Source organism: Nyctereutes procyonoides, unplaced genomic scaffold (assembly GCF_905146905.1).
Source record: "Nyctereutes procyonoides isolate TBG_1078 unplaced genomic scaffold, NYPRO_anot_genome, whole genome shotgun sequence".
NCBI classification, from domain to species: Eukaryota; Metazoa; Chordata; class Mammalia; order Carnivora; family Canidae; genus Nyctereutes; species Nyctereutes procyonoides.
In genome coordinates, this window is record NW_026575020.1 from 57,631,455 (window position 1) to 57,652,369 (window position 20,915).

At 61.3% G+C, this 20,915-nt stretch overlaps 1 protein-coding gene across 1 annotated transcript in view; it reads right to left on the reverse strand.

Moving 5' to 3' along the window:
* Window positions 1-20,915, reverse strand: part of DNAH17 (dynein axonemal heavy chain 17) — a 95,255-nt gene that overhangs the window by 39,372 nt on the left and 34,968 nt on the right. Inside the window, exons 22-44 of the mRNA XM_055333969.1 lie at window positions 20,438-20,554; window positions 20,268-20,354; window positions 19,059-19,211; window positions 17,231-17,479; window positions 15,022-15,144; window positions 13,577-13,924; window positions 13,384-13,475; window positions 12,952-13,078; window positions 12,283-12,435; window positions 10,828-10,953; window positions 10,628-10,735; window positions 9,893-10,024; window positions 9,501-9,661; window positions 9,019-9,175; window positions 7,852-7,956; window positions 6,674-6,831; window positions 6,200-6,338; window positions 5,837-6,064; window positions 5,359-5,496; window positions 4,307-4,439; window positions 4,019-4,146; window positions 3,227-3,375; window positions 70-352 (exon numbers count right to left, since the gene is read on the reverse strand). Coding sequence (XP_055189944.1) covers window positions 70-352; window positions 3,227-3,375; window positions 4,019-4,146; window positions 4,307-4,439; window positions 5,359-5,496; window positions 5,837-6,064; window positions 6,200-6,338; window positions 6,674-6,831; window positions 7,852-7,956; window positions 9,019-9,175; window positions 9,501-9,661; window positions 9,893-10,024; window positions 10,628-10,735; window positions 10,828-10,953; window positions 12,283-12,435; window positions 12,952-13,078; window positions 13,384-13,475; window positions 13,577-13,924; window positions 15,022-15,144; window positions 17,231-17,479; window positions 19,059-19,211; window positions 20,268-20,354; window positions 20,438-20,554 — 3,594 coding nt within the window. The remainder of the gene's footprint in view (window positions 1-69; window positions 353-3,226; window positions 3,376-4,018; window positions 4,147-4,306; window positions 4,440-5,358; window positions 5,497-5,836; window positions 6,065-6,199; window positions 6,339-6,673; window positions 6,832-7,851; window positions 7,957-9,018; window positions 9,176-9,500; window positions 9,662-9,892; window positions 10,025-10,627; window positions 10,736-10,827; window positions 10,954-12,282; window positions 12,436-12,951; window positions 13,079-13,383; window positions 13,476-13,576; window positions 13,925-15,021; window positions 15,145-17,230; window positions 17,480-19,058; window positions 19,212-20,267; window positions 20,355-20,437; window positions 20,555-20,915) is intronic.

Sequence of the window (20,915 nt, forward strand, 5' to 3'; positions counted from 1 at the left end):
CGCGAGGTCGCGGCGAGGGACACCCGAGCCCTCCCGTGGCAGCGGGCTCCCCGGCGGCCGGCCGCGCACCTGGTCCTGGAACAGGGCTCCCCCGAAGGCCCAGAAGCAGGCGAACACGAAGTAGAGCTCGTACAGCTCCTTGGGGGAGTCGGGCGGCGCGTTCCTCTCCGTGAGGAGGCACTCGAGCAGGTACAGGATCATCTGGGTGATCGTGATCTCCGGTATGGGCGTGATCTTCTTAAACCCAAAGCGCAACTTGTCCAGGCACGTGGGCAGGTACTTGTCGAAGAGGATCATCAGGTTGGCCTTTTCAGACTGCACCTTGCGCCGCTCAATCCAGCTGCTCACCACCCTGGGGAAGGCGGGGAGGCTCGGGGTGGTGGGTCTGCCCAGCATCCCTCCCCCGGGGAACAGCCCTGGTGTGTCTGATTCCGGCGCTCCCGCCCGGTGATGGGGCCGGATGCAGACCTACGAGACTGACGAGGGTGCCAGGGCCCTGGGGGCGGGCTCTTTCTCTGGCATTCTAGCTACAGGGGTGCCCTAAGCTTAGAACAACGGGAAACCACCTTTGCTGCCCCAAATGAAGCCAATACTGAGGGCAGCAGAGCTGGATACGGGGCAAGAGAAAGATCTCATGACATCATCTGGGTGGGAGGAGGAGAGAGGGGCTAGGAGGACAAGAGGAGGCAGAGAAAGGGAAAGGAACAGGGACCTCTCATGATATCATCTGAATCCTAGACCCAGCCAGGCCTGAAGCAGTCTCTGTGAATTGAGTCAACTCACTTTTCTTTTCTTCTTAAGTTTTACTTTGAGTTGAATTTGTCACATTCCATGGAAGAGCCCAAACTAATGCGACAGGCAGTCCTTGAGGAGCCATGCTGGAGCTGCCAGGCGCCCACCTGCCTCTGCAGTGGGCTGCCCACCATTCGGGTGGGCACGGCTCTCGCGTGGCCAAATCACTTAACACGCCCTCTCTAAGTGGGAGTGACAACGACTCCCATATCCAAGGACCACCTGGGCTGATTTTTAAAAATTTCATTTATTTATTCATGAGAGACAGAGAGAGAGAGAGAGGTAGAGACACAGGCAGAGGGAGAAGCAGGCTCCATGCAGGGAGCCCCATGTGGGACTCGATCTCAGGACTCTAGGATCACACCCTGGGCAGAAGGCAGGTGCTAAACCACTGAGCCACCCGGGCTGCCCTGGGCTGATGTTTTTAAAGCCCGCAGGAGGGAGCTGGGCCCACCCTGAGTGCTAAGTGCCTGCTAAAAGCACAAATAGTGTGTGGCTCCCTCGCAGGCCAGCCAGCCAGAGTGCCAGTTCCGGGACACCCCCCCCCCCCAAGCAGAAGCACGGGGGTAGCTCCCGTCCCCATCCCAGCCCCGAGGACCAGCCTCTCTGAGCTCCCGCCCTGGCGGCTCTGATCAGCACAGGGAATGGAGAGCTGACGCCTCTGCCCCCGCGCCCCGGACCATCCACGAGGACAGCACGGTCCTCTCCGCAGTCCGTGTGCTGCACCCCGAATACGGCAGGCTCTCCGAACGCAGCCCGGGTTGCGAACCTATACACAGACGCCGGTACCTGCCCTCTATTCTGAGGCTGTTTATGTCAAATTAAAAATTCTGCCGTGGTTGGAGTCATCCAGCTCCTGCAGCTGCGCACGCTGCCTTTGATGGGAAGTGCAAGCCCAGCGAGACGCACACTCAGAGGACAGAGGACGAGCCGGCCTGGCTCCTGCCCGGCCCCCAGAGGCAGCCTTGCTTCACTTCCAGCTCTGGGGTGTGCTCGGCCGTCTCCCGGCCTTGAGTCACTGCTGCCCCTGTGGGAGGGCTGCCTTTCTCCCGGGGGGCCCCTGTGCTGGTCCCCTACCCTCTCCACTTCTCCCCTCCTCGTCCCCAAACGGTGGCTCTCTCTCTTGGTCCTTCCTCCAGGGCCCCAAGAACCAGGGCCCCAAGAATTGGGGCCCCAAGGACCGTGGCCGGTGTAGAGCCTGCCTCCAGGCTCTCCTTCCCACCCCACTCCTGCCCCCTGAACCCCCCACAATTGCTCCTTGTTCCCATTGCCCTGTGTCAGCAGCTCCTGCCTCGCCTGCCCGCCCTGCAAACTCTCACATGTGGTATAGTGGGCAGGATGCTGGCGCCTGCAAGACATGTCCACCGGGACCTGTACGTGTGACCTTAGTTGGGACAGTGTCTTCGCAGACAGATGTAGTCAAGGTAAGGATCTCAAAATGAGATCATCCTGCATCAGGATGACTGTCCCTACAAGAAGGGCGTACTGAGGGGCACCTGGGTGGCTCAGCGGTTGAGCATCTGCCTTTAGCTCAGGGCATGATCCTGGAGTCCCGGGATCGAGTCCCACACCGGGCTCCCTGCGAGGAGTTTGCTTCTCCCTCTGCCTGTGTCTCTGCCTCTCTCTCTGTGTCTCTTATGAATAAATAAAATCTTAAAAAAAAAGAAGGGGGGACTGAGGAAAGACCTCGAGAGAACAGAGATGGCTGCAGTGATCGGGTGAGGCATCCAGAAGCCAAGGGACGCCAAGGATGGCCCGGAGCCACCAGAAGCCGGGACAGAGGCCTGGGACGCATTCTCCCTCGGGGCCTCTGGGAGGAACCAGCCCTGCCAACACTTTGATTGTGGGTCTTGGGCCCCCAGAATCAATGCCAAGTCTTCTGTTCCTCACATCCTCCCTTCCCCGCTGTCCCCCGTGGCCGCACATCGTCCAGCGCCTTGGGCAGCTCTACTCTTCACGCCAGGAGGGGCCCCTGTGCGGGCCCCGCAGCCCGGTCCACACCAGCCCCTACCTGCCAAGAGCATCCTCAGGCTTCATGCTCCATCCACAGAGACCCGACCAGCGCCCAGACCCCTGAACCTCCGGCTCTCGCCCCACCCGTGCCCTGGCAAGACTGGTCCTCGCCTGACATGCTCCCTGGACTTTTTGTCTTCCTGGAAAACCGCCTCCCACCAGGCATCAGCCCGACTTCACCCCTCTTGGGATGACTTCCTGTCTTGGCCTCAGGGTTCCCGGTGCGTGGTGCCACGTGGGAGTCACCGTGCATCACGGCACACAGTTACACGGCGCTGTCTCATGCTTCCGCTGCCCCGACCCGGTGCGTGGGCAAAGCCCTGCCCGCAGTGTGCACCGAATCAATGACTACGTGCCCGCGCAGGCAGCTCTGGACCACCCCCAGCCTCGTCTGTCTCTGCCAGTTTGGAACCCGACTCACGGGTTCCACCCTAGATCCGCAGGGTTGATGTAAAGAATGCCGGCCCTGGAGACGGTGGCCGGGGTGGCTGTCCTCAGGTGGCTGATCTCGAACACCAGCCTCATGGTGCGGTTTAGGGGGATGCGCTCATTGCTGGCCAGCGTGAGGACCTAGGAGGGAGGAGGCAGGCCTGTGGGTCTATGCGGCTCCGAATAAGGAGGAGGAAGACCGGGACCTGTGCACCTGTGCCCGCCACCAGCCAGCGCCCAGCCCACGTCCGCCCCCACCCACCCCCGGCCAGCACAAGAGGCTCCCACATGTGCGCGCCGTGTAGGCCGTCACTGTGATATTCACTTTGCTTTTAAGACCACGATCCTGCCCCTCCCTGGGAATTCCCGCTTCCATCTAAGTGAGAATCATTTTCTCAAGAAGCTTCTAGTTAATTCTGAGGGCTGTTTCTGCCTTCCCAGATATTAGATGTCCTGCCACGTCATGTCACATGCCAATCAGGCAAGGATGTTTTCCATATCTGCACTCTTCACCCACGCTGCCGCCCAAAAATATCTGAGATGGGGTGCGTGAGGCCCCGTGTCATATGATGCACACATCTCGTGACGGGGGACTTTCCCTTGTTCATAGCTTTTGATGCAGAGTTCCAGACAGTCCGTCACTCTTCAAGTCCCAGTCTGGGGCAGGTCCTGTCTGTGTGTGCAGCAGGTGGGGACGTGCAGCGCTTCCCATGAGCCCCCTGCCCTACGCTGGGCCATCACTATGGCTTCGGGGGTTAGCTCTGGAATCCAGGAGCCCTCGAACCTTGTTGTCATCCATGACGGTGTTCAGAGATTCAATCCACATAGGGTCTATGTCCCCATCCAGGACAATCCACTTGGGCCCATCATGAGTGATGTTGGCCAGGTCCCGCATTATGGTGGAGAAGAGGCCTGTGGGTGACAGGGATGGTGTGAGCAGGGCTGGTGCGAGTGAGCAGGGCTGGTGTGAGCAGGGCTGGTGTGAACGGGGCCGGTGTGAGCTAGGGGGCCGGTGTGAGCAGGGCCGGCGTGAGCCTCCTCCGCGCAGCCTGCCCCGCCGCAGCCCCGTTACCGTCTTTCCACTCCCTGGTGGCCGGGTTGATAATGCCAAAGAGCTCATCGCAGGTGACGGCCTTGGGGTCCAGGTCCACGGCCACCGGCTTCCTCTTCATGTTCTGATAGGTCTTGTTGAGAGACTTGAGGACCTGGAGGGGGTCGCCGTTCACGCGGGGCCCGGGGCCCGCTCCCGCACCCCCCCAGGGCACCATCCGCCTGAGCGCCCAAGGCCTCTCACGACCCGCGAGCAGAATTCCTGCCGCGGTCCCTTCTGCTTTGGTGACATGCAGGGGCGTCTGCGTTCCCCAAACTCTAACGCGTCAGGTGCCCTGGGGGCGACGCACCCCGACGCTCCTGTGTGTGGACACGGAGTGCGCGTGCCCGGGACCAGGGTAAGATGAGGGCAAATCCACCCTGGTCTCCTGAGCCGGGTGCAAGCCGGGCTCTTGGGGAGAATGTTGTCCTCCGCCCACAGATGAGGACTTCTAGGGACACTGAGGCCGTTCCACACGTACACATGCGTGTACAGACGTGAGAACACATACACAGCTACACGGTCCTTCGGAAGACCGGGTTCCTAGCCTCTGCCTGTTGAAAAGCTACTTGCTGTGCGCCCCCCGGTACCAGTCGTCAGAGGTGCTCTGGATCGCAGCCCGGCGCCCACACAGCGCCCACCCTGCGGGCGTCCACTCGGCGCTGGCTGCCTGGGCATCTTCCGACGGTAGAGATGCACCCCTAAGACTGGCCATGGCCTCTGCTTCTCACGCGCCCAGGTAATGGCAGGGGCCAGGAGGGGCCAGGAGGGTGGGGGTGGGGCAGGGGACAGGAGGGGACAGGAGGGGGGCGGGGCCGGCCACAGGGCCGAGGGGGGGGGGCTGGTGTCCAGGGGGGAGGAGCAGGAGGAGAGGAGAACCAGGAGCAGGGCCTCATCAGTGGGACCAGGGTCCCGGGGCTGGCTGCTCCCCACCCGCCGCCCCACCCCCGGGGGCAGGGAGGGGACAGAGGACAAGTCTCTAGTGGTCTCCAGGGCCTTCAGAGGGATGGGGGTGTGGACGAGAGGGGACGTGCCTGAGACTTGCCACTGCCCGCGTTCCCGATGACAAACACCGAGTGCCGCACTTGGAGCAGCTCCTCAAGCTGCACGACCTTCAGGACAAAGCTGTCTTCCGCCTGCAGCTTGAGCTCCACGATGCTCTGCTTGATGATCTGGGGGGGGGGCGCACACGGGAGGGGGTGCTGGGCACACGTGTCGGGGCCGGGCAGTGTCCGGGAGGGGGCTCACGGGAGGCATGGTGGGGGAGCGGTGGCCTCTGGGGTGGACGTGTCCCCCATGCTGCCGGTGACGCTGCTGAGCCTCTGTGCAGGGGATGGGTTCGCCGAAGGCCCCCGGCCCCCGGGACCCCGAGCCCCCCACCCCAGCGTCGAAAGAGGTGCAGGCCAGGGGTCGGTCTTTCGTGGCTTCGGGGCTGCCCGACGCGGCCCTCCCGGCCCAGGGCTGCACCCGCCGGGGACGTGCCCACCCGACCGAGGGCCCGGCTGGCCCTACCTTTTCAAAGTTCAGGTCGCGTTTCCGAGGCACGTCCAGGGCGGGGAAGAGGTCCCCGATCAGCCCCATGAACACCGGCAGGTCGTCGGTCACGATCTTGGGGATGTTGAAGTCTCTGAGCGCCCTCATGAGCACCTGGTCCTCGGCGCGGCTGGGGTCGCCTCTCTTCAGGGAGCCGGCCACCACCAGCACGGACTTGATGGCCCGCAGGCCCCAGTCGTAATGGTCCTGGGGAGGGCGGGGGGGCGCGCCGTGAGGCCTTCCCACGCGGGCTGCGGTGGAGGTGGGGGCCCAGCCGCGCACCCCGAGGGCACCCCCCCCGCCCGTCCCCCTGCAGGTGCGGACACCGCCCTCGGCGCACACCTGCTTGGACAGGAGCTCTTTGCACAGGGTATAGAGCGTGATGAACTTCCTGGCCAGCAGGCGGGCTTCCAGAAAGCCCTCGGCCACCAGCATGATCTCGCATATGAGCTCAAAGTCGGGGACGACCATGGCGCAGGGCCTGGGGGAGACAGCGGCTCTGTCTCGGGCTTCCCCCGCCCCCTCCCTCCATCCTGCCTCTCCTCAGCTGGGTGCACGCCTCCCCTGCCAGGAGGCCCACGGCGCCCGCATTCTGGGGGCACCGGCCGGTCCCCAGCACCCTGGGCCCTCTCCACCTCCTTTTGTTCCTCCTTGCCCTCTGCCCTCCTGCACCTGCTCTGCTCACTCTCCACCGATGGGCCCCCCTGCCCTCCACCCCCAGGGGCAGGAACCCCCCGACCCAGGAGCCTCGTGTCCCCCCGGCCTCCTCCCTGGCGCCCGGCTCGCTCAGGCTTAGCCTCCCCTCTGCCCACACACCTGAACAAGGCCTTTAGGTTTTCGGGCAACTCGGTGCGCCCCGCGTACCCGGGGTTCATGGTGATGAAGAGCCCCACGGTGGGGATGAGACTTATCATCTCTCCCAGGAAACTGAAAGTTTTTTTCTTGGCCCGAATTGCATCTTGGACACATTTCACCTAAATGGGGGCACACAGACGCGTCAGTGCGGGAATGACCAGCTTCCGCAGGCCGGACCTTCGTTGGTGGTGGAGCGTGTGGCTGCCTGGCACCTCTTTCTTTTCCATTAAACTTAATCTTGAGACAAGGTTGACTCGCGCGCAGTTTTAGGCAGTCACCGAGGGGAGGCCCCTGGGCCCCTGGCGTGCCCCCTGCCCGCGTCCCCTGGGAGCAACGTCCTGCACGACTGCAATGCAGTTTCACGGGCGGGACCGGGGTGCTGCCGTCACTGCCAGGACCCCTCAGGTCCCCTTCCATTGTCGTGCCCACTTCCCCTGCCCCCCACCCACCCCCACGGCCACTGCTCTGCCCCAAATTCCTGTAATTCTCCGCTTTGTGGATGCTGCTGTGGGGGGTCCTGCAGGACACCATGTGAGATGAGCCCCATCACCCAGCTGGAGGCCGGGGAGGGTCCCGCTCCTGCACCGGGAGGGCCGCGGGGAGCACCCCCGAGCCGCCCCCCGTATGTGTATGTCCGACCGTCTTCAAGAACTCGGGCACTGGGTGAATTCTGAATCTCGGGCTCCTTGGCCCAACTGGATCCTCCGCTCCCGCTGGGCGCTGCCAGCCTGCGGCCACCACTGGAGGGCGCCCCACGACCACGGTTAAAGCCCGCCCTGGGCGCAAAGTCTGCGTGTGAGCAGGATCCCCCCCTGCGGCAGGGGGCACGGGCTGTCCCCCACCCGAGACCAGGTCCCCCAAGCCCACGGGCATATCCCCTCCCTCCCTGTCCTCCCAGCACCGCTGTCTCATGCATCCTTCGCCGACACCTGTCGCAAGGATCTCCGTCCTTGCCCTGCGAGGAGGAGTAACGGTCCCGCGCCCGCAGCGGCGACATCCAGGCTGCGGCATCCGATTCCCCTGCGTGCCCGCCCAGCTCTGGGCCCCCCGAGGACAGGGCTGGGGTGGGGCTCTCACGTCTGTGCCACACCACCCCTCACGGCACGGCGCGCCGGGGACCGCAGACCACGGGACCCTACCTGCACGGCGATCACCGACAAGACTTCCACGGAGATTCGGTTAAACTCATCGAAGCAGCCCCAGGCTCCAGTCTGAGCCAGGCCCTTGTAGATGTTTCCACAGGACTAGGAAGGGTGAGATGGGAGGAAGGGGCTCGGAGGGCCGGCCGGGTCCCGCCAGGAGCCCCACCTGCCCCTTCGGCTGGGTCACAGTTCACGGTCTGCTGACCGAGGGTCAGGCCGGCGCCCACTCCCTGGGGGGTGTTCGTGCCGCCGGGGGCTGGCTGCCAGGAGGAGCCCAGCCTTGCCCCGGGACCCCTCTGGGTGGGGGCCTCCCTGGCCCCCGAGCTGGACGGTCGGACAAGTGCATTTGTGTAAAATTAGGAACTTTTCTCGTGCAAGCAGGGAGGGGCCTTCTCTCTAAGATGGGGGTGGGGTGGGCGTGCATGTGAGATTTCCTTCTAGACGTTTGTGTGGTCTCCAGTCCTCAGCTGGGCGATGAGGATTCTCCAGCGTCTCCATGGGGGAGTCCAGGTGGGTAAAGTCCTCCTGGGATGATTTTCTGAACATCAGAGGCTGGTGTGGTCTGTGGTCTTGACCCGGAGGAGGGGCAGCTGGCCCCACCTCAGCCTCAGGGGGCCTGGGCCATGGGGCTCACATGAGGGCGGGGAGGGGACGCGAGGCCTCCTGCAGGCCCGGGTTCCTGACCCCAGGCCCACCCCCCGCCCTCCCACGGAGGCTGCCCTGTGGACCCCAGGAGCCCCCGTGACACCACGCTGCACGGTCTCCAGGGGCCACCGGGGCCTGGCCTGTCCCCTGGCTCCCTCCGCAGCCTGCCTGGACTCGCTTGCACCCAGAAGCCCCACACCGGACACCACAGAGGTGTTTGTGCTCACTCTGTCCCTGGAGAGAGTGTGGAACGGGCGCTGGGAGGAGGCTACCTCCAAGGGCGGGACAGGACATTCGGGGCTGGGTTCGTGGACCCTGGGAGCTGCTTCTAGACACATTGTCACGTCCATGAGGCCCCAGCTTCCCGGGGGCCCCAGACCGCTGGCAGGGACATAGCCGCTCAGCCGGACCCCAGGGCGGACACCGGCTGCAAACTGATGCCTCCTGCCCCAGGTCACCTGGTGTCCAGGCGTCTAGAACACGCCACATACAGCACCCCTGCCCCCGGGTGGGGCGTACCTTGTAGTCCATCTGCTCTGAGCAGTTGAAGACGTACACCATGGTGCCCAGGGCCCTGCCCAGATCCTTGGTCGTCTCCGTCTTGCCCGTCCCGGCAGGGCCAGCGGGGGCTCCCCCCATGATCAGGTGCAGCGACTGGGTCAAGGTTATGTAGCACCTGCGAGGGGCCTCTGATTATCCCGTGTGCGCGGACCCCACGGCCACCCCTTCCCTTCCACGCGCGCTGCGTGGACATCACACCCACGGGGCGCCAGGGAGGCACGGGGGGGGCGGGCTGCGGGAGTACGTGAGGTGGATTCAGGAGACAGCACCCCCGCGGCGCCGGCCCCCAGAGAGGCTGAGCAACTCCCCACGACCACACCGCTAGTGTCGGGGTGACGCAAGAACATGGCACCGGGGCCGGGTGCCTGGCAGGGGCAGGGGGGAGTCTGGACGCGGGCCTCCCGACCCCCCTGGCCAAGGCGGCCGGCGCGTGCCCTCGCCTGTCTGTGAGCGGCGTGATGACCAGCCGCGGCGTGTTGCCCAGGTACTCGTACGAGTACTGGATTTGGGCATCACAGATGTTGGCAAAGCAGTGCCTCTTCTCTTCGTCCCAGCGGTGCCGGAGCTGGGACTGCCAGGTGAAGGCCTGCGCGCTCTCCACCTGCGGGCGGGGCGGGAGCGTGGGAGCCAGACCCGGGGCAGCCCTCCTCATCCGCCCTCCCGCCTGCCTGCTCACCAGGGCTGAGTCTTGGAGAGGGCCGGGGCCAGGGCCGGGGCCATGGCTGTCGCCAGGAACTCAGTCGCCTCCCAGGGGAGAGGCCCCCACGCGGGTTAGGGTCCCCCCCAACGCCAGATCCCGACCCGGTTCCCAGCCCTTCCCGGGGGCTCGTGCCTTGGCCGTGATCATTTTGGCGACCACGTCCCGGGCGTGCACGTCGATGGTGCAGATGGTCATGATCTTCATCCTGTCGCCCGCACTGAGGTTTCCGATGAGCAGGGTGATGAGCGCGTTTAGCTGGTTGATCTGAGGAGCAGCGGCACCTTGGCTGGGACGTCAGGTGCAGCAGGCGACACGCCCCCACCGCCCCCGCCCCCGCCCCCACCCCCACGCGGGACCCTGGAAGCTCAGGGCTGGGCAGGAAGACCCTCACCCTCTCGTTTACAAAAATGAGGCACACAACAGGTTCTCAGCATCCCCCAACGGGGGGGGGTGTGAGCTGCCGAGCCGCCCCCATGGGACACCTGGGAGCCTGTGGGGACGACAGCGTGTGGGAAAAGCTGCCACCACGGGAAGGTGGTGGGTGTGAAGCAAAACGGGATTTGAAAGCCACGTGGGTAGTTTGTATTTGCGTTTGGGTCAATGGTACATGCACACGGGTTAGAAGCCTACGTGACGGTGTGACAGTGGTCGTATCTGGGTGGTGGCATTACGCGTGACTTTTCCTTCCTTAGTATTTCCAGAGCGGTTGCCTTCGGGCAGAACCACCCGGGGGGCGGGGGGTGGGGGGGCGATTGCCAAGATCCGGCCGCTCTGGACCCTCGGACAGGAAGCGCCGCAACCCCAAGGCCCAGCGGCAGAGAGGAGGCCTCTGTGGGCCGAGCCCGCGACACGCGCCGCACCGCGCACCTGCTTCTTGTTGTAATCCTTGATGGCGTTCTCATAGCCTTCCTCCAGCCTCGCGAACGCCAGGCCCACCTCCGTGGTCCACCAGATCTGGGTGCACGTGAGCGCGACCTGAAACAGACAGGCGCCACCTCCCACGCGACAGTCCCCACCGGCGGCGCGTGGCTGCTCTCCGACGCGGCCGCCCCCGCCCAGCCCCGCACCTGCGCCGGGTAATCGAAGATCCACTGCTCCCTCGGCTTTTCCTCGTACGTCACGACGGCTTCCGGAATCTCGTGGCGCAGCGTGGCGCACATGCGGTCCAGCACGCGGTTCAGCCAGACTTCCACCTGGGGACGGGAGCCACACTGACGCCACCGGCCCCGAGCGCCGCCGTTTGCCCTCGCTGTCGTCCCCGGGGTCGAAGGGTCAGGGTTTTCGTGGAGCAGTAAGAGCCACCCACTGGAAAATGCGGTTGGGCAGCCGGGCGGTGGCCCTCACGACCTGTCCCGCCGGCGTTCACGTGTGCAGCGCTATAGTTCTAGGCGGACAAGGGAGGGGACCCAGAGAAAATTCTAGAAGAGAAGACAGGCTACGTCGGAGCCCCTGAGGCGCTGCTGACGTTGGGAGACGCGGCGTCTGTCCTCTCGAGTCCCCGGCGGGTTCTGGGCTGCTCCTCGGGTGCCTGGTGTCAGCATCCGGGACGGTCACGCGGGGACGAACTTGCAGACCAGCCGCCTTTGTATTTTAAAATACGAACCCTCAGCTAGTCACTACCGGTTGGGGGACAAGCCAAGCACGGTAACCGGCTTGGTTTTTCTTTTCAGCTGCGAACACAGTGCGGTGGCCTGCGGTGGCGTCTGCAGGGAGCTAAGCGCGGGGAGCGGGTCTCGACACACGGCGATGACGGGGCTCGTCCCGGCGCCCACCAGCCCCGTCCACGCAGAGCAAACCAGCCCGGAGCTCTCGGTGCCCACGCTTCTGAAGCTCGAGTTTTCTGCATGAGATTTTCCTTTTGTCCCCAGCTGACTTCTCTCCAAATTACATGTCGCTTAGGATAATGTCAACGTCGGGGCACCTGGGTGGCTCAGCGCTTGATCCTGGGTCCCGGGATCAAGTCCCCCATTGGGGTCCTCTCGGAGAACCCGCTTCTCCCTCTGCCTGTGTCTCTCATGAATAAATAGGTTAAAATCTTTTTTTTTTTTAAAGGATAAAAGGATAATGTCAAAGTCGATTTGGCTGCTGAGTTGGTGGTGAGATGGGGAGAGGTGTCGCGGGGATGGTGTCGGCGGCAGGAGGCAGCCTCACAGGCAGCTGGGGAAGGGACAGGGGCGGCGGCTTGGGGTGAGGAGACCTCTCTGGTAAGTCAGAGCCCTAAATAAAGCCCGTAATTCTGAACAGGGGTTAGAACTCGGTGGTTCCTTGGCAAGGGTGCAGCGGCCTCCGCCCCTCCCCTCCTTCTCTCTCCGTGCTTTTCTCAAGACTCGGCCCAGACCGCGCGGGTCACGCTGTGCTGGAAATTCTATACGGAAGCTGTCCAGGCGCTTGTCGGATCGAGGGACAGTCATGGGCTGGGGCGGCCGCGGCGACACCCCCGCCAGAGCACGAGTGGCTTCCTCCGACAGCCGCTGCGCGGTCGCCCACTGTCCGATCACCCTGGACGTGCCCCCGGCACTCACCTGCCCTGAGAGGTCACACTCCTGGTCGAAGTCCACATACTCGTCCTCCTTGCTGAACATCCCCAGGCCGAACTTGAGAGGCTTCTCCTCCTCGTCCAGGCGAAACTTGAGTTTACACAAGCTGTCGAAGAGCTTGGCCAGGTGGCGGCTCACCTGGGGAGGGGCGGGGGGGGGGGCGCCGGGTCTGTAACCCCGGGCTCAGAGGGGGCGTGCGGCTGGCTTTTCCTTGGGCGGTTTTAAGGGTCTTTCTGTCCCAGGCCCTGGGCCTGTTTCCCTGGGCCACCCCGTGCATCCCTCCTGGTGCGTCCTGCAAGTTTATGATTCAAATAAAATAGTGTCTTCCCTTCGCCTAGTTCGTTAACCCCTCTCTCTTTTCAGCAGAGCCTCCTCTTGGCTTCTGGGGCCCTGGATCTGTGGGTGCATCACCAAGCCCCTGGCATCTAACCCATTTTCCAGATGAGGAAAACGAGGCACGGAGGCTCTCTGTCATGGCGGGACCCCCGGTGGTTTCTGGCGTGGATGACCCTGTGGAGGTGGTACAGGGACATCCATGCACACGCCTCCCACCAGCCAGGGCTAGCCAGACATCTGCTCATCTGGGGGTGAGCACGGGGCCACCTGGCGGGGGGCCGGGGCGTCCTATCCTTCAAAATACCAGGGGCCACCTACCTCCACAGGGTCATTTCCATTGGAGAGGATGTCCAGGAGGTCAGCCGAGGAGACAAAGTAGAACCTCGGGAAAGCCAGTCTTTTGGTCTCTAAATACTCCGCCAAGGCCTTTTCGCACACAGCCAAGCTAGGAGGAGGGAGGAACCGAGGCTGTCCAGGCCTTCTGCAGCCCATCCTGCCTGCGCTGGGCGACAGCCCTGGAGGCACCTGTCTGTTGTTCACAGCCCCGGTTTAATTCAGACCTTCGAATCTGACACGCCGTGCGGGCATCCCTCTGAGGCTGGAGACACACTGTGTGGCCAGTGTGACACCTCGTGGCCCAGAGCACAAGCTCCCAGGGAGGAGAGTTTGCCCTGTCCTGGGTGGCGGGGGCTGATGGCTCAGGTCCCTGCTGCCAGGACCCATCTCACCTGGACAGGTGTGGGGACCCACCTTTTCTTCAGGTTCTCAAGTTTGTCGTAGAGACCGGGTTTGTTGGTGGCTTCTACCACGTTGGGCGTTTTCACCGCCTCTTCCATCAGGGCCTGGAAGGAGCCAGGCCCCCCAGGGTGTTAGTGGCCGTGTTTTCTCTGGCGTAGTAGCCATTTCTGAAAATGCCCAGGGGGAGGGAGAAGGCTCCGCTCACCTTGAACTCCAGGTCAATGTCGTCAAAGCGCTTGGAGTCCTCCGGTAGCTGGGCACGGATGTCTTCAGAACCGATGAAGATGCTCTCCAGGTGGCTCCAGGTCCTCTGGACCTCAAACCAGATGGAGATGACTGAGTCCGCCGTGGACAGCTTCTGCTGCCAGCTTGTCACCTCCTTCAGGAAGTGGGACAGGTACTTGGACATCATCAGGTTCTGCAGCTGCACCTGGTTGTCCTCCAGAGTCTCCACCAGCACCTCGTCTGACTTGAGCATCATGGTGCCCGTGCGTGGGTGTGGCTCATGCTCAAACTCCATGGTGGACCACGTGGCATCTAGGGCTTTCAGCACCTTTCGGGGGACACGGAAACTACGTCACTCGGCGTCTGGCATGAAGGGCTGAGAAGGACCCGGAATGAAGCCCTGCTTTCAGAAAACCAGAACATTCATACCAACACCATCGACAATTGCCAAAAGGTGGAAACGACCCAAATGTCCGTCAACAGATGAACAGAAAGAATGGACGGGTCATCAGAATACAGTTCGGCCATAAAAAGGAATGAAGTTCTGATTCAGGCTCCCACCTGGATGGACCTTGACGACATTACGCCGCATGAAGGAAGCCAGATAGGCAAGGCCATCTCTTGTGTGATTCCATTTATATGAAATGTCCAGAATCGGCAAGTCCGTAGGGACAGAAAAGGTTAGTGGGTGCCTGGAGGTGGGATGGGGATATATGGGAAGATGGCGGGTTTCTAGAGGGAATGGCTTGCCTTTTGAGTTGGTGAAAATGCTCTCACATTGAATAATTCTACCCTGTGATGGTCGCTCACATCTGTGAATATGCTAAAAGCCACTGAATTGGACACGTTAAATGAATGAACCATATGGTATGTGAATTACAGCTCAATCAGGCTGTTAAAAAAAAAAAAGCAGGGGGCGGGGGGGGGGGGTGGAGAAGAAAGCCAAAATGTGATGACTCACACTCACCAAACAGGTGAGGGGAGAGACTTGAATTGCAGAAGGAGCCCTCCCGTGTTTCCCTGCGTCCTGAGACTGCCCCAGCCGGTGGCGCATCATCCACCCTGATGGCCAGTCCTCCTGCCTTCCCTCCTTCAGCCTCTTCTCCAAAGTCACAAACAAGGGTGCCCCACGAGAGGAGAGAGTTTGGGGCGTTTTTAAATGTGCGAACGACTGCACACAGGGGACAGGGCCATAGCCAGGGGGGTATATTCCTTTTTTCAGTAATAAATTCTGGAACTACTTTACAAGATTTCTGTCATGGTTTAGTTACGAGAAAGTCCACTGATCTTTGTTTTTGCGTTAAGTGACCACCGGACCCTACAAGAAATGAGATGCTCATAGGTGCTGGGCTCATGGGTTCACTTCAGCATCATCCCATACAGAACACATTTGGGTGTCGATAAAAAAAAAACAAAACAGAAAACCTTTTCCATCCCAGACTCTTTCACAGCCTTGTCAACGATATTTCGGACCTCGTCCTCATATTTGTGAAGGTTCAGCTGCAGCAAATCTGCCAGCGTGGTCTCATCTGACATTTCAAATTTCACCTGGGGGAGACATAGGCATGTTCATGTAAGGTCATTTGTGCTGGACACTGTCTTTGTCCTTGGTGGAGAGGCCGGTTAGTGAGTAATCCGGGTCACAAGGGGGGCTCTGCGTCACCCTTTACTGGCTCCATGACTTGGGTGAGTTACTCCCCTAAGACTCGCCTTTCCTCCTGGTAACACTGTGTAATAGTAGAGCCCACCTGTAGTGGTTTGAAGTGTTTCTCCCAAATTCCTGTCCACCCAGACCTCAGACTGTGATCTTATTTGGAAATAGGGTCTTTAAAAAAAAAAAAAAAAGGAAATAGGGTCTTTGCAGATATTAAGGATCTTGAGATGAGCGCTCCTGGATCGTCTGCGTGCGCCCTAAATGACAGCAGTCCTTGTAAGAGAAGGGGGGGGGCGCACGGATTTGAAATGCAGAAAGCCATGTGGTCGCCGAGACAGCGTCTGGAGGGAAACTGCCACAAGCCAAGGGATGCCCGGGGCCACCACAGGCTGGAGGAGGCAGGGAAGGACTGTCCCCAGGAGCCTTCGGAGGGAGGGACCCCTGCCCACACCTTGATTTCAGACTTCCAGCCACAGAGCCATTAAAGAAAACACGTCTGTGGTTTAAGACCCGAGATCGTGGTTCTCTGTAGCGGCAGCCCCAGATGCTAATGCGCCCGCTCAGGAATTAACGCTCCCGACGCTGTGTTCATAGCGGGCACGGCTGACCAGGTGCTGGCATAGTGCCTCCCAGTCCTCACACCCCTTCCTCACTCCCTCGCCTATATTCTCGCTGTCACGTAGACGTTTCCGAGCACCGGTCCTGAGCCCCCGCGGAAACTGGCTTAACTAACTGATACAATCGAGCGTCTCTCAATCACACTGGGGAGAACACCTGCCCGGGTTTCACTAAGTCCTCGGCTGGGACACTTTAGTTGCTTCCTGATCACCAGCTGGGGGGGGGGGTCCTCTCCCGGGGCGCCCCGGTGGGACACATGGGTTGGCCAGCGGTCTGGAAAAGCTGTGGTCTCAGTACTCAGGACTGCAGACAGCCCTTCTGTTTGTCTTGTGTTCCTCTCTCCCAAGGTTCAAGCCACACTCCACATGCTCCTGAAGCCTCCTCTAAACCCTCAGGATCCCTGCCGAATACCCCACCGGGCATCCCGAACATGATCGCACGTGCTGCGCTTTCCTCTGCTTCCCTCCCTCTTTGTATCCTTGGCACCTGTGTGGGGCCTCTGCGCTGTTCAATAAAGTTTTGTTCAACGTTTACTGACGGTGGGGAGTGTTCCTATTTGCCTCCTAGGGCTGTTGATGCCAGGAACACCCCCCTCATTAGGGGATACTCCTGGGAAAATTTGGGCACTAGGGCTCTGTACCCCTGGGGTGCATGGGGGAGGCCAGGGGAGATGTTCATCCAAGCCAAAATTCCTGAACCCTACGGACAGTCCATCTACAACCGAAACTGGCTACATAATTTGTGAGGCCCAGTGCAAAATGAAAAAAATGGGGCTCTTTGTTAAAAAAAAAAAAAACTATTAAGGATTGGGCACCTGGGTGGCTCAGTCGGTTAAGCATCTGACTTTATTTTTTTTATTTTTTTTTTTAATTTTTTTTTGTTTTATTTATTTATGATAGGCACACAGTGAGAGAGAGAGAGGCAGAGACACAGGCAGAGGGAGAAGCAGGCTCCATGCACCGGGAGCCCGACGTGGGATTCGATCCCGGGTCTCCAGGATCGTGCCCTGGGCCAAAGGCAGGCACTAAACCGCTGCGCCACCCAGGGATCCCCAAGCATCTGACTTTAGCTCAGGTCCTGATCTCAGGGTCCTGGGATTAAGCCCCACATTGGACTCCCTGCTCAGTGGGGAGTCTGCTTCTCCCTCTGCCACCGCTCCCCCATGCTCAGGTTCTCTCTCAAATAAATAAAATCTTAAAAAATTATGAAGAATTTCCAGATGGCTACAGCAGAGCATTCTACCCAGCGTGGGGGCCTTATGGGCACTGCGCCCCAAGGGGCAGCCGCCCCAGCTCACAGGCGCCCGAAGCCAGCCTCGCCCGCACCCAGCTTCATCAGCCAAGGGCCAGCCCATCGCGGTACCTGGGTGGCCTGCATGAGCTGCTGCCAGTGGCGGTCCCGGATGGCGGGGTTCTGCAGCTCGCTCACGGCGCGCAGGGATGTGATCATGTTCTTTACGGTGTTGTCCAGCCCTATGAAGGCGTCCCAGCTCTTCATCTCCTTGTCCAGAGACCTCACGTCCTTGGCGAACTTCTTACAATCTATGTCCATCTGCTCCACGTTAATATTTTTCCACTGGGTGGTCTTCCAGTGATCGATGCTGGTGTTCACCTGAGGTGGAAACACTCACTGAGGGCCTGGGGGAGACATCCGTGTCACCTGACTGCCGCGGCTCCTGGCGGGTACAGGGAACCACTAACAGCGGGTGGTAGGGTGCATGGACACAAGCCAGGAAAGCCCGGCCGTAAAGCTACAACTCAGAAGCCAGCCGGTCAAATACGTTTTGGCCGACCCCGTGGAGGGCGCCACTACTGCTCACCAGCACCCAGGCCCCCCTACTCCTTGGTGAGGCCATGGGACCCGCCTCGACCAGGGAAACCAGAGTGATGCCTGGCACTTCGGGGCGGAAGCACGTAATTGCCAGTGCTTGACCCAGAGCTCTGCCCGCCTTGGCAGTCGTGGGAACGCGTGTGGCTCCACAGCCTGGAACGCAGAGGCACCCAAGGGCTGCGTGGAACCAGCGTGTGTGGACTTTGCATGAAAGAGAAATACGCTTCTGCTGTTAGCTACACGGAGGTTCTCTCAGGGCTGTTTGTCGGTGCGGAGTAGCCTCGCTCATACTGACTGATGGTGAGTTTTTCTACTAGAAAAAAACTCAAAGACACAGAATCTCCCCGGGAAGAGCCCTACGGACAGTGGAGACAGACGACCACAAAGCCTGCAGTCTTCCGTTTGGTGCGGGCTGAGAATGGACGTGGGCCTGGGATGGACGGGGTGAGATCGTTGGCGCAGGTGCTTGAGGCCCGAGGCCTGGGCTGGCCAAGCGTACTTGCTCCGTAAAGACAAAGAGGTGCGGGTGTTTACAGGACACCTGCCTTGAAGACGCTAAGACACGAAACCTTAACCGCCCCGTAGGCATTGAATCAGCGGCTCTTTTGGGGTTAAGCTTATTCTCTATCCTGTTATCATAAAAGTGTCCTGGGCAGTTTGTTTTGGAGGATCCTCCGTGAAATATTCCGGCGGTAAATGCTTACGGCTACACCTCCTGGGAAATGTGGGGGCTTTATTCCCTAGTCCGGGCGGACCGCTGTTTATCAAGGGGATGGGCAGCCCCCGTCCTCTCTGGCTTTGCCGACTGCGTCCCGGAATGTCCCTCCTACGCAAGAGACTCCAGTTCAGCTAATTGTGGGAAAGTCAGCGTCAAGAGGCTCCACTGTGTCCTCTCTCGTTAGGAGCGATTGTAACGGAGCCCGTGGCCCCAGGGACTGCGAGGCTCAGTGTGGCCAGAAGGAAGACGTTTTCAATATTTTACTGTGATTTACTGGAAAATAAGACGTGCGGGCAGCCTGGACGACCCCGTGAGAGCAGCTCTCCCCAGATTAGCTCACAGAGGAGAGCCGGTTCCGGACGAAGCCACGGTGGGCTTCTGTTGGGGGGCGGGGGTGGACAGAGATTCTGAAGTTCCTTCAAGAGAATAAGAGGGAAGAGCTAACATTTCTCCGAAAATGGGGGAGCCGGGAGGAGAGGCCGGCCGGAGCCAGCAGGTGTTCGTGCGCTACCCTGGCGTCCAAGAAGAGGGGGCGCCTCCGTCAGCTGCACTGCGGCGTCCTAGCGGCCGGGGGATGCTGGGAGCACCTCCTCTGGCCCACCCCGCCCACCCCGGGCCCGCCGTCCCCGCCGTGCCCCTCACCATGACGATCATGTCCCAGAGCTCCTTCAGCAGGCGGACCTCTTTGTGACAAGCCTTGAGCTGCCTGTAGTCTGGGACCGTGACTTCGAACAGGCTCCCGGACTTGCACAGGGCTTCCATGGTGCTCTCCATGGACGCGATGCTCTTTTGTTGCTGGAGGCAGGCGAGGGGGGCAGTCAAGAGCGGGGCTCGCGCTCAGTGCCGGAGCTGTGCCCCGACCCCGGGCACCGCCCAGGAGCAGCTGTCCTCCTGGCGGGGGACGCAGCAGCACCCTCTCCCTCCCGCCGTCGCCTGCCCCTGCATCCGGCTGCGTGGCCAGGCCCTCCGGCTTTGGGAGTTCAGGCACCAGAAGTGACTTTCACGGACCCTGCACCAATGCCCGATTTCCTCCTGAGAGGTTCGAGATCGCTCCATTCCCACCTCCTGGTTGTTTTTTTGTTTTTTTTTTTTTTTTACATTATTAAGCATTATGTAGGTGATGCATGATTGCGTTGAAAATGAGAACAGTCTAGATAAGAGGAGGGAAGCAAGGGTCACTCCGAAGCAGGTGAGTGGAGCAGGTGCTTCGGCGTGGAGCGGGTGAGTGTCTGCGTGGATGCGCAGGTGGCTCCCCGCGGGTGCGGGCAGCTCCCAGAGGCCTTTCCACGCACGGGCCTGATCATAAACAAGCTCACGCCGGGTCTCTTCAGAATCCAGCCCGGGGCCCAAGGGCTCCGGGGAGGCCGCTCACCCCCCAACTGGGCTCGGGGGTGCGATGTGAGATAACGACCCTGAAAAGCAGGGAGGGTCTTCGGAAACAGCGGCTTCAAAGCCATGCGGGGAGCGGAGGCCGGGGGGGGGCACGTGTGGGTGACCCCAAGGGCACCGGGGTCTTTGTGCTCCTCCGTCGGAGGCCGCGGGCCCGAGCCCGAGGGGCCGTCAGGCCCAGCCCATGGCACCTGCATGTTGGATGCTGGTTGTGGACATGGCAGCAGGAGCAGAGGGGGACCTGGCGGGGCTCGGCCACGGGCACACGGTGGCCAGGGAGGGAAGACGACAGGTGAGTGCCAAGCGGGGCATGACGGGGCCGGGGCGGGCCGAGGTACGGCGGGGGCCTCGCGGGCCGGGACGCCAGGGCTGGCGCGGACACCGGGCACTTGCAGGGCCCCAAGGCCAGGAACGGGAGCCTGGGGCAGGGCTGGGAGGGCGCCGCGCCCTTGGGTGACGCACCTTATTGAGGGACTTGTAGGGGTCGGGGTCCGTGAAGCTGAACGGGGCCTCTCGCCGGAACTTCTCCCTGAACTCGTGCTGCTTGAGCTGCCGGAGAAGTGCTGGGTCACCCCCGCCCTGGGATCCGGTGCGGCCACCCGGAGGGGCCCCCACCCCCGGGGCTGCGCTACCTCGAACTGCTGGCACTTCCGCCTCAGGATGTTGACCTCGTTGGCCTGCAGCGGCGCCACGTTCTGCTTCACCTGGATGGCCAGCTTCTTGGTGTTGGTCCACTGCTCCGGCAGCTCCTGCGGGGACGCACAGGGACCCTTCCCTTGTCCGTTCTGTTTTTTTTTTTTTTTTTTTAATTTTTATTTATTTATGATAGTCACAGAGAGAGAAAGAGAGAGAGGTAGAGACACAGGCAGAGAGAGAAGCAGGCTCCATGCACCGGGAGCCCGATGTGGGACTCGATCCCGAGTCTCCAGGATCGCGCCCTGGGCCAAAGGCAGGCGCCAAACCGCTGCGCCACCCAGGGATCCCCCTTGTCCGTTCTTTAACGAACTTTCTGTCATGAAGTATTACGACTCGCGGGGAGTCGCAAAAATAGCACACGGGGTCCCGTGTGGCCCCCCCAGCATCCCCGGGGCGGCGCCTTCTGTAGCTGCC